Here is a 12,743-nt window from a genome sequence, read left to right on the forward strand (position 1 = left end):
TTGCTCTTGTAGCTAGCAAACACATTGCTTTGAAACTTTTGAGTTCTTATCACTTGACTTACCACTTAAAAGACAATTAATGAATAAATTAAAAAGGATAATGATTATGGCATTTGGTAGACCAAGCAAACTAGTCATTAAGCCTTACAGCAAAGCCCTGTTCATTTACTTACAGTTACCTGAGGGATCTCTGGTGGTATTTATCACCACTTTATACGCTGTCAACCTTGCCTCTATGTTTTTGCAATAGATTTAAATTTACAAATGTTTAATTACTTAAATATGAAACACCCAAAAGGTCCCAGTGTTGCTTTTACAGCTGTTACGCAGCAGGAAAACCTTTAAGTTAATAATATACACTTACTCCTTTTATAGATAAAAAACTTGGCTGGTTATGTAAATGAAAGCAAATGCCCCTTACTCACAATTAGCATGTTTACTTGGTTAACAACCAAAAAAATAATTATCTTCATTGAAAACCAAAGCTCCTTATAAATAGGGTCATGCAGCAAATCACTAAAAGCAGGAACGGATCATCTGGTCGTGTCCCCACTCTGCAAGCAGGACCAGCTTCCCAGCACCTATGGCTGAAAAGGGTTTGTTTAACTTCTTCCTAGAAGAAGAAAACTCTTGGAGCCAAAGGTAAATGGATGGGAATGCTACCTCCAGCTCCAGGGCTTCACAAAGCAGCTTCCGTGCGTTCTTCCGGAAAGCCTCGGTCTTGGGATCGCTCCTGACCACGATGGAGGGTTTGTTGGAATGGGCTTTGAGGAAAGTTCTCCACTCTGTGTAAATGTCTCTGGCAAGTTTGGCCACGTCGGGGTCTGGATGTCTGCGCATCTTATTCACCGTGTGACCTGGGAAACAGACACAGCTCCTTCAGGTTTGGTTTCCTTGAGGTGGGAAAAACAGGGATGGGCGCCAGGCAAATCGTGTCGGTGCTACTGCAGCCACACAGGTCTGCAACCCAGGCAGTGCCAGCAAAGCCACCAGAGCACTGACACTGATATCAATACAAAATGATTAGGAATTAAGCCTGAAGTTCTCATTCCTTGACCTCCACAGTGATTTTTGCCTGGGCAGTTAGCAAGAATTTACCTAGAAATGTGAAAATCACCTCAAGTCACCAAGGTGTGGGCAGCCACTGGTGTAATACAGGACTATAACCTCCCCACACCTAATGAAACCTGATAAAATTGGCTTATTAAGAATGCTGGTTTTAAACTAAAAGCCCCTTTAAGGCAGCAGATATTGCTGGTGACTGCATTTTAACTCGCAGTCACCACAGTGACTCCAAGAAACCCCAATGGAGAGGTCCTGAGGGTGCAGAAGAGCCTTCCCGCTGAGAGGAAACAAAAGGGACCTTCCTCCAGCGGGATGTTCCTCTCTGACCACCACGCTGTTGGCCAGGAGATGTCACTGTTAGGCTTCGGTGGCTCTTTCCAGCCCAGCCACCTTCAGGCAGGCACTGGGGAAAAAAAAAAAAATCGCAGGAATAACGCCGCCTAGAACAAGGAAAACAGAAAAGGGAGGGATGGGGATCCAGCTGCTGTAATGGCAAAGATCAGCAGGATTCCCTCACATCAGGATTCCCTCCATAGGCAGGAGGGGCAGGGACTATGTGGTGTCACATTATTCCTCCCTCAAGTCCTATGGAAAAGAGCCAGGCATGCTGGAGATTTCTCAGTGTGAGCATGCAGGACACAGCTCTGGGCCCATGTGAGGAGAATTTCTGGCATATTCAGAGGATTCAGCCAGGTCAAAGGGATAAGCCACAGCTCAGATGGCAGGAGAGCAATCTGCCATGCCCCTGAGAGATAGCAGGAAAAGGAAGAAGACACAGGTGCCCATGAAGAGCTCTTCAAAAAGCTGACCACAGAAAGGGCAATTCAGCATTTGGGAATAAGCAGGCAACCTGGCAGGGATTAGAGAGTAGCTATTTTTTTCATTACAAGTTCTGAAAACTGCAGACTGGATTATCAACAGTTCTTAACTGGCAGCTACACCCATTTCTTGAAAAGCTTGCAAGCTTGTCTCTTTTGCACTGACAAGCCAAGCAGACACAAGACAGCCTAATGTTCACAGCCCAGATCAGGCAAGATGTACCTATTTTTGTTGAAAGTAACACTTCCTTGGAAGGTATTTTCTTCTTCAGCTCCTCCAAAGCTTCAATCAGATTCTCTTTTGGTTGCCCAGGAAGCTCAAGCATAGACTTCCATCTTTTTATGTCTTCCACAACCACAACTCTCTGGAAAAGAGAAAAGCTATTATGAAAGCAGAATGTTATTATAAATAAGGACACTGGCTTCATCTCAGCTAATGGGGCTGCTAAATACACATGAATTATTGATTATGGCATGAACCAGAGCACAAAATACACAATGGTCTGGTATGATGGGTTGAGATGCTTGAGATGAGGGGTATGACTTGCTTGAGATTAGCAGCCTACTGCAACTCATGGCTGAGGTACCTAAAAAGCAGAGCAGATGCTTCACTCTGATCTGCCAGACTCGGGGCATGTAACAGCATATGCCTGCTGGAAGAGAAATGTTTTGAATTTAAGGATTCCATTCTATACATGTCTCTCATACTCGAGCACACTGGACACTTGCAGTGGTTTTCACCCTGTTTTTTACCACAAACCTCGACAGAACAGACTGCAAACAGCCCATCTCCTATTGCAGATGGGAGGCAAAGATTCAGCAGTGGTCTGACAACACAGGTGCTTCATAGAATCATAGAATCAGCTGGGTTGGAAGGGACCTCTGAGATCATCAAGTCTTTTCCATTCTGACTGTACATTAATCAGCTCTTTGGTACAGAAAATGTTTTCCTGTTCTGCTCCTACAATCAGCTGGCAGGTCTCATACAGCACCACCATGCAAACAACTGCAGGGCCCTCCTTGCTGAAGCTGATGGTGTCACCTGCCTGCATTTCAACTGTGTGCCCAGCCTGACCCTACACCCCACCAAATGGGCAAGAATGAGCCAAGTTTAGAACCACAGAATGGTTTGGGTTGGAGGTCACCATGCAGTGAGCAGGGACCCCTCCATCTAAACCAGGCTGCTCAGAGCCCCATCCAACCTCACCTGGAATGTTTCCAGGGATGGGGCTTCTGCCACCCCGGTGTGTGACCCGGGCCAGTGTTTCACCACCCTCTTCACAAAACATTTTTCCTGGTACCCAGTGTAATTTTATCCCCTTTCAGTTTACAACCCTCACCCCCTGATTGCTACAGCCCCTGCTGAACAGTCTGTCCCCATCACTACACCCCTCCTCGGCTTAGGACACCCCTTCCAACGCAGCAGAGCCCCCTGCACCTTTTTATCGTGGCTTCCCTGCCTTCTTGGGGGTCCCCTCACCACAGCAAAGGTTCGGGTGACGAACCGGCACCGCATCTCATTTACACATCGCCCCTCCCGCTGTCCCCCCAGGCCGCTCGGTTCGGCAGGACAGCGGCCCGGCGAAAGCCTCACACCCCTTCTTCTGACCGAGGACCAGCCTGGCTCCTCCCGGGGTGCTGCCTCCTGGCCCGAAGGCAGCGGGACCGCCCCACCAACACCCGGTACGGGGGGGTCACCGCCTCTCCTCAGACCCGGGGGGTCGGGGAGAGCCGCGATGCCCCTCTCGCCCCCTCCATCCCCTTCCCTCCCTCCCAAGCGCCGGCCGGGGACCTGCCTTGAGGGACTCGAGGGTTGCCTGCCGGTAAGCACGGGGGGCCGGTCCGGCGCGGCGGGGGCTCTCCGGGCAGCGGGCCCGGCGCACCACAAACCGGTCCATGCCACTGCCCAGAGCCTCCCGGAAGCCGCTTCCCCGCCCTTTCCGCCGTGTAGTTCCCGCCGGCGGGGAGCCCCTATGGGTTGGCTGGAGCTTCCCGGCGGCGCGGACTACATCTCCCAGAGGGCTCTGCGCGGCGAGGACGAGACGCCGTTCATCTCGCGAGAGTCCGCTGCCTCCCGTTGCCGTCGGTGGGGGCTCAAGATGGCGGCGCGGCGGGGCGGCCTCCTCTGCCTCCCTCTGGTCCTGACGCTCCTGTTCGGTGGCAGCAGCGGCAGCAGCAGCGCTGGGGCGGTCGGGTCGTTGCCCGTCGCCTCTTCCGAGCCCTTTGACTCCGTCTTGGGCAACACGGCGTCGTGTCACCGCGCCTGCCAGCTGACCTACTCCCTGCACACCTACCCCAAGGTAGGGGCGGGCCCGGCCTCACGGTTCCCCGCAGCGGCGCTTGGCGGGCAGGGCCTCACCCCGGGTTCGGTCCCCTTCTCCTTCTCTCTCTCCCTCATTCCCTCGCCTCCCACGGCCCCGGTTTCCCCGACGCGACCCTCCCTGGCCTACTGCCCGCCCATCTCCCCCTGGTTGTGCTGCGGAGTGACAGGAATGGCCGGGATGCTCCGGGGCGGGAGCCCTGGTGGAGGCGCGGCCCTCCGGCTCTTTCCTCAAGCGGTGTTGAACCTGTCGTTCAAGCAAACAGAAACACGGAGGAAGCTGCTGCTCGCAGTGCTGAGGGGCAGTCAGCAGCCTCTCTCTGTTCTGCCATGGCGAGTCTCATCTGCGTGAGGTTTCCTTCCCCTCCCAGTAGAGAATGCAGTGGCCTCTCTAAAGGAAGATGTTTAATTTTGGAAAGAGATGGTTAGGCTGCAGCTTGCCAAAGAGATGCCACCGTCAAAGTAGAGCTCTGTTAGTGCTTGGTGGTTTGAGGGCAACTTGCTATTTTGTGTTTGTTTTGGGTTTTTTTCTTTCCCCATCTTTTTAAAGAGGCAGCTGTAATTTAGCTTGGACTGTTCCATATTTTTGGGCACTAAAACAGTGCTGTAACAGGCCAAAGATCCTGAGTCAGGGTGCTGGTGTGACACTTGGATACTGAAAAATGAAAGATGATAAATGTGATGATAAATTAGTAGATTGTCCAAACCTTCATCCCTTGTTTGGATTCACTTGAATGAATTTTTTTTTAATCTTCTGATAAAACACTGAAAGAGTGTCTAATGGGAATTTAATTTCATGCTCCCAAGTTTGCCATTGACTCAGAGCTTTGTGAGCCTTCAGCTGCTGGTTTGATGTTGCAAAATCGTTTACCAAAAATCTCACCTTTCCTGTTTTTTTCTGGGCAATATACTTAATTATCAGCTGCAGCTGTGTACCAGGCTAAACTCTTAATGATGGAAGCTCTTCCCCCATCTTTGAGATTTCTCATGAGGGCAGCAGACAACTGGAAGGGGTGACAGGGTTAGGTCATGGGGTTTTTCCTGCATTCCTGGGAAATTTAAATCAGGTTTTGTGCCTCTGGCTGATGGAGGCATCCCCACAGAGGGAGTTGTGTGGAATAGAAGTGAACTCCCATCTGTACTTCAGGCATTTTTTTGAGCTTTTGTGTGATGAGAGCAAGAAGAAATAATGAAACCTGAGCCATTAGCACTGAAGGTGTTGCTGGTACATTTCCATACCATTTTGGCACTCTTTCAAGTTCAGGGAAAGCTGATAATTCTGTGATTATTTCACTGTACTTTTGCATTCTTTGTTGTGAGGTGTTGGAGCTGTTGAATAATGCAGCCATCTCTTCCTTTATATTTAGTCTTTTTATTTGCCCCAAAACTAACAGTTGAATTGTAGGAAATTATTTAAATGGTCACTGGAAAGTAAGATAGGCTTCACTGAGGCTTCCATGGAAACCTGGCATAGTTTTGTCTGGATAAGTAAGTTACAAAATGTCTTCTCTTAGGCACCTTGTCAGTGTCCTTAGAGTTAAGCTGTAATTTTCTTCCAGTTTTCTCCAGTGCCTTAAAAGCATGTGAGCCTTTGCTCTTGGAGTCAAGCACTGCCCAGTTAATTTCTAATGGGTTGTACCCAGGGTGTGGTTTGTTTGGTTTTTGTTAAATTAATTCAGAGTCCATTTTCCACCTGTTCAGCAGGAGCCATCTGAGTGGTTGTGTGCTTGGTGGTTTTGATGGGTCAGCTTCCTGAGGGGGTGTAGTCCTGGAGGTGGTGGTGACTGTACCACCACAGGGAGAGCACTGCAGGTGGAAACTGCACATCCATCCCCTGGGTGGTGTGGACAGAAGAAAGAGTAGGTGTAGGGGTTTGTGTATTTGTATATTTTTAATGGTTGCAGCCAGAGAGCCACTTTTCCCATTTGGTTCAATCTAACAAACAAAAAAAAAAAAAAGTGTGTTTGTGGAACTGGTTTAGCAAGTCAGCAGTACCCTGATTAACTGCTGTGGTTCATCAGAAGATAATCTCTTATTATGACAATTCTGTTGGAGTTCTGATTACAGTCTGGTAGATAAATTATAACACTGTCAATATTAGTCTTATTTTGCCCTCTCCTGTTGGGTTCTACTGTTTGAGTTCTGAGATGGAAAACTACAAACTCTTTGTAGGGTTAAATGTCAATAAATGCTTTGCAGCCCCATCTCTTTATTTTTAAAAGCAACACTTCCTTTAAAAATGCAGTGTAGCCTCACTTGTGAGCTGTAGGACAGGAATTCCAAAACAGAATTTGCTGTTCCAGGTCTGCCCCACCAGAGAACCAGAAGAAATAAATCAATAATTCCATGACAAGGGTTTATTGGTTTTATTCCAGATTATTTCAGATAGCCCAGAGTGTCGTGGTTAGCTTGGCTTCTGGATCTAGTGGAGGGAAGGAAGAAGGATGGTGCTCTAGTGGGTGGCTTTTTATAGCACTTAAAAAAAACCAAAACAGCAAACAGCAACTTAAAATAAAGTAGCCAAATTGTTTGTTTTCTGACAATTTATTTTGAAATGGAGGGATACAAAGTTTTTCCTGTGCCTCCCCAGGAAGAGGAGCTGTACGCCTGCCAGCGAGGCTGCAGACTGTTTTCCATTTGTCAGTTTGTGGATGATGGCATCGATTTGAATCGAACCAAACTGGAATGTGACTCTGGTAAGACTTCACCAGCATCCCCTCCCGTGGAGACAGAACAGAGGGAAGAGCAGGAAGGGGGTGTTAAACTGATGGGATTATCTCAGTTGCTTTCAGGTTTTGTTTAGCAACGTCAGGTTGATGTAAAAGATACTAAATAAAATCTTAGGGGAAGCTCTCTGAGAGTTTCTCCTTGGATTTTCCCAGATTTCTGGAGTATCAATCCCTGTAAATAAATTAGAAATACTTCATCTTAATGTAAATTTGGCATAGAAAACACAAAATAACTGGAAAAAAAAATCCTGTAAAATCAAGACTTTTCCTTTAATAATTCTATGCAACAAACAGTCCCATGTGCAATTCCCAACAAAATTATTTGCTTGGAGTAAGAACACAGATCTTAATGGCCTTGTAACTTGTGGTCTGCTTCCTGAGATTTACCTGCTGGGAATGAGGTACCTGTTTTTGTTTGAAAGAGCTCATGAAATATTGGTGACCAATTATCTGAGATAAGCTGTGTTAGAGCTAAAATTTCACAGTGAAATGCAATATGTGCACTATAGGCCTGATTATGGACTTGTGTGGAATAACACTGATTATGGAATGGTGTGGAACTTTGATCCAGTAATGTGGAAGAAGCTGATTCACAGTTCTGTTTGGAGATGAAGTGGGGCACAGCCATCCACAGAAGGAAAGGCAGGAGCTTCCTTTCTGTGTTTCCAATCCAAGTAAGCACTGAACCAGCACTCAGAGGAGCCTTTTATCCTCTCAGTAGCTCATAAAACAGGAGGGCTAGTGGCTAGCTGGGGGAGCTGTGCAAGGAGAAAGCCTGACATGCAGAGATGCTGATGTGATACAAAACTGCATGAAATCCTCTAGAAATGGGCTAATGCTTGTGTCTGTCATACACTGTATGGAGCTGTGACACAGCACGTCAGTCTGGTTGTCAAACCACACATGAGAGAGTGCCATAAAAAAAGAGTAATGAAGCAATAGACCACATGTAGAGGTAATTGAACAGTTGCTTACTTTCTGGTTTAACTCTCCTTCCTGAGGCTGTTGTCTTTTGCTGGCTTCTGTTCTGTAATCTGTTGCACTGGTTGGGGCCCTGACTAAGTAAGCTGTGCTTGGCAGGATGCATCTTGGCTGATCTGCTCAGTTCTGTCTTTTGATGCTTCTTCCTGCCTACAAACACGAGTTTGGTGGCAGTTTTACCACAGAATTGTTGTTCAGGTGCTATGAGCAGCATCTTCAAATGTTCAGCTGCTCTTCTTAGCCTTTATGATCATCTCTGTTTCCTCCTGGGGGAAACTGGGAGAGCTGCTGTGCCCTGTGATGCTGCTTGGTTTGAGTCTTTAGTTGCAGGTAGTACTGCAGTGTTGTGTATCCAAGCTGGAGCTTCTGGGGAAGAGCTGTGCCCATGTGCCCAGTATCTCCATTAGCAAAATAATCTAAATTATTATCTTTTGAGAATTTAGATTTCTTGGTATTTATAGTCTCTAGTGAACAACTAATAGAAGCTGTCTGTAAAAGAAAGAGTTGGCTTCTTTTTTCATTAAAAAAAGATTCCATCATACTTGATGTGAGTGCAGTTTCTGCACTCCTCAGGCTAGCAGGAAAATGCTCTTTTGGTTTTCCTGTGATACCTCTAAGGGATTTAATGGGTTGATGGTCCCTCTGTTCTTCTTAGGATTCCAGCTCTCTTCTGTGAGGAAAAAACCTCATGTTTTACATGACATGTATAGGAAAAACTGTAGTGGGAGTATCCAGGAAAACTTGCACGCCTGAGTTTGTCCAGGGTAACAGTTCTGATCCATTCTCTGATTGCATTCAGGTTTCAAGTGCCTCCTCTGTCTAAGCTTTGATTCCTTAACCTTCTTTAGACCTCAGAGCATGCTGACTGTGTTATCTTTCCCTGCAAATGGAATTGTTAATCTTTTAGCTGCTACTTTGTTTCTGATCCAACTTCTACTGAAAATGTTTTCTTAACTAAAAGGCAGAATTTATCTTCTCATGTGGGGAACTTCTTCCTTGCAGCCTGTACTGAAGCATACTCCCAATCTGATGAACAATATGCTTGCCATCTTGGATGCCAGAACCAGTTGCCATTTGCTGAGTTAAGGCAAGAGCAAGTAAGTAGATGACATGTTTTTCAAATACCACCTACTTGTTTTCTGTTCAGTGTGTCTTCTCTTTTACAAATTTCTTCAAATGGAAGATAAACCTTCCTAAAAACTGAAATCTAGAGATGGGGTGAGGGCTGAGCAAGAACATTGCTTCTTTTCCTGTAAAAACAAATGGAAAATAGTTAATGTTGTACTTGCAGCTAATGTCCCTGATGCCAAGAATTCATCTCCTCTTTCCTCTGACACTGGTGAGATCATTCTGGAGTGACATGATGGATTCTGCTCAGAGCTTCATAACATCCTCATGGACTTTCTACCTTCAAGCAGATGATGGCAAAATTGTCATATTCCAGGTGCTTGACCTTTTTGTTGAGATTAAGGTGCTCTGGCTGCTAAATGTTTAACTCTTTCAGTCACAGAAAAGTGTTAAACACCATCAGAGTGCTTATTCCACTGTTTTCCACTGCCTTTAGGGCCAGGGGGGGTGGAAATAATCAGACTTCATGTGAATGGTGCATGTGTTAAGGTTAATTTCTGGATTAGTTATGAAAATATAAATGAGCAAGACCCAGCCTGCTAGCTGGATCTCCTAACTCTGTTTTGTTTTAGTCAAAGCCAGAAGTACAGTATGTTCCACAGCTTGATCAGGAACCTGGAGATTCAAAAGGATCCTTGTCACTGAGTAAAGCAGCCTGTAAGTTGTTCTTTGGGCTTTGGGAGGAGCAAATGCAAATGTTCCCCATCATGCAGGAAAAAGCCACGTTGCAGGTGGCAACAGATTTGTAGAAAGCTAAAATATAATTTTATGTTTGTCAGTTAAACTGCACTGTGCACACTTAGCAAAGCCTGTGGTGGAAACAGAGCTCTGCTGGAAATAGAAAAGTACAAGATAGGGACATTTTAAAAACTGCTTCTTTGTGTGTGTGTGTGTTCTCCAGAGACAAACTGTGTGGCTTTTGGGTCTTCTCTGTTATTGCTCTCCTGAGAGCTGTTTCTGCTGTTGTGTTCCAGCAGCTGCACACCCAGGAAGCTCCCAGACGTACCGAGGACTCTTTGAAGAGAGAGAAAGTGACAGCTTGTTCAAGTGTCTCTCCATGTATGTACCAGCTAGAACATCCACACCTCCTGAGGGCAGTGGCCTGTCCTCTGTGGGGCTGCTGGCACTGTTGTAAAATCTCCAAGCGCTCCAAGTCTGCTGGGTTGAGGATTCAGGGCAGTTCAGGTTGCTGTCTGACTGTAATCAGTGCTGTTCTGTTCTGGTCCCATGTTATTTGCAGTTCTCCTGCCAACTTTGATTCTCCTTGCAGTTGAACACCAGAGTGATAATTTCCTACACTGGTTTTTTACTATGTTCTGTCAGCTTTTTAATCAAGACTGTGCTTTGCCTATTGTTTAGCTCTTAGATATGTTTCAGGACAAACCACTTGGTTTATATTTTGTTTTGGGACTGTCTGATATGAAAGGCACTGTTTGCTTTAACTCATTTCCAGGCTCCAAATGCCCAGTGTGTCTTTATTAAAGCTTTGCTGAAGATCAGCATGTTCCTTCTTCATTCCCCTACTGTGATTACTTTCCCCTTAGAAGTTGAAAAAATGAAGAATCAGTGATTTGTACCCCAAATGTGTGACAGAAAGACCTGGCTTTAAAATTTTAAGTGGGAGGATGCTTGGAATAAACACCCAGCAAGTTTTTTATGAGTTTGAACTCAGATACCAAATAGGCATTAGAGTGGCTGGGAGTCTGGAGTGGACCTTGAGGCTGAAGAGCAAGAGATTAATGAATCAGCAGGAAGTGCCATCAGAATTGAGCCCAACTTTTTTACAGAGTTGATTGCATTGTATTCAGTGCATGAAATCAAGTAACATTCTTTTAATTTCAGAAATTCCAGTTGGATTTTAACCACCACGCTCGTCCTGTCAGTGTTGGTGCTGCTCTGGATTTGTTGTGCAACTGTAGCTACAGCTGTAGAGCAGTATGTTCCATCTGAGGTAACTCCATAACAACAGTGTTTTGAATTTATTCCTGATACTACATTTATATTACAGCTGTCTAGATAGTAATGAACATGTTAGGGGAAATTTTACTAGAAAGTGGGTTTTTTTATTTTGTGCATGTGATAGCAGAACAGTTTTGTTATTTAAATGATGTAGCTGAACAGACCTTGCTCATTCCTATGGATGATGGGTGCCCTGAGCCCTTCTCAGGCAGCCCAGATTTGATGGTTTTTGCTTTCTAGTGCTCTCCTGTCAACAGATTACTCTTAACAATCTCTTCAGATCACTCATAACAAATGGAGGCTGCTTCTGATTTATCTGGGAATAAAGTTAGAGTGAGGGTTGGATGGTGTAGTTGGAATGTAGTGTGGGTTTAATCCAGGAGGATCAATAGTGACAACAGAAGTGACAGAAGGTTGTCAGTGAGCACTGAGAGCTTAATCAGAGGGGAACTGGCTGAGCTTGTACCTCTTGTGCCCAGAGTTCCTGCACTTACAAAGTAAGCAAGGCTTGTAGTCTTTGCAAACTAAATGAGCTGTTACACAAGCAACTGTATCTTCTGTTGTTCTGGCAGATTTAATTAATTTCTTTTGGATTCAAATCTAGTTCCAGCCATGAATTTCAGATGTTAGAGAAAGCCTGGGTTAACTTGTGTTGAAAGGCTGCAGCCATCAGAACCAGGAATGCAGCTTAATGATGAAATGTGTTTTATTCACAATGTGGAGAGTTTTTGTCTTAAAGTAAATTGTTTAAATATTTCAGAAGCTGAGCATCTATGGAGACTTGGAATACATGAATGACCAAAAACTGAACAGATACCCATCCTCTGCACTTGTTGTGGTTAGATGCAAGACTGAGGAACATGAAGAAGCAGGACCTCTTCCTACAAAAGTCAATCTGTCTCAGTCAGCAATTTAAATAAGTCTCCTGTGGAACCAATAGACTAATTCTAACAGAGCTAGCAACTCCTGATTTTACTTTTTTTGTGATGGTTCTTCAGATAAGAAGCTTAGCAGCCAGTCTTTAAATGCAAATAAAGTTACAGAATCAACAAATGCCATGGGATTGTGTTTGCAGCTAGTAATGAAGATTGACATCTTGAATTTATATTTGTTTCCAGACATAGTCACTTCTCAACAGTGTTTGCTGTGTGTCTTCTTGCTTACAAGAGCTGTAAGCTGCTTTCTGTACTGTTCCCATGACACTTCCAGACTTCTTTCTGTGTTCTAGGATGTAATGTGTACATTCAGAGTTAGCTTTGTAAAGGTGTAAGAAATTTTAAGTAGGCAGGAGATGCCTTTTTAGTGTTGCACTTTCTGTTCTAGTTAAGAGAATATATTATAAAATTATTGGTTCTTTTTTTTTTTTTTTTTTTTTTTTTTGTATTTGTTAATGTCCATGCACAAACAACCCTGTCTCCAGAAACAGAAATATATTTTTTTTACAGTGTGGCAATATCCAAGATGGAAAGGATTTGTGAGATGCTGTAGACTAGAACTCAGTTTGTGAGAGGTGGAAGCTGTTAAAACTTAGACATATCCCTTCAGAGAATATAACACAGTTAATTATTTTGTCAAACTTTAGCCTTTTAGTCTTAAATTGCTTGTAAAGTTAGAGCCTGTGTTTCCTGAAGAAATTCTTCTTTCTGTTCTTGATTAACTATTCCAGCCGTGTAACTTCATTTACAGAAACAAGTTGATTCCTTAGAGATGAGAACAGATAAATAAAATTGACTGTACAGAAAA

The 12,743-nt window shown here is 44.8% G+C and overlaps 1 protein-coding gene across 2 annotated transcripts; it reads left to right on the forward strand.

The window, feature by feature from the left end:
* Positions 1-3,604: 3,604 nt before the first annotated feature.
* On the forward strand, positions 3,605-12,743 carry TMEM59 (transmembrane protein 59). Of its 2 annotated transcripts, none has more exons than XM_071750107.1 (8): positions 3,605-4,183; positions 6,794-6,899; positions 8,916-9,010; positions 9,205-9,357; positions 9,614-9,698; positions 10,016-10,100; positions 10,884-10,992; positions 11,761-12,743. In XM_071750107.1, the coding sequence occupies exons 1-8, from the start codon at positions 3,620-3,622 to the stop codon at positions 11,914-11,916; spliced, it is 1,353 nt and encodes a 450-aa protein (XP_071606208.1). In that variant the 5' UTR covers positions 3,605-3,619; the 3' UTR covers positions 11,917-12,743. The 2 variants fall into 2 exon arrangements, with proteins under 2 accessions (XP_071606208.1, XP_071606209.1); XM_071750108.1 differs by having other exon boundaries at positions 10,019-10,100.

Source organism: Heliangelus exortis, chromosome 8, assembly GCF_036169615.1.
Source record: "Heliangelus exortis chromosome 8, bHelExo1.hap1, whole genome shotgun sequence".
In the NCBI taxonomy this organism is placed as follows: Eukaryota; Metazoa; Chordata; class Aves; order Apodiformes; family Trochilidae; genus Heliangelus; species Heliangelus exortis.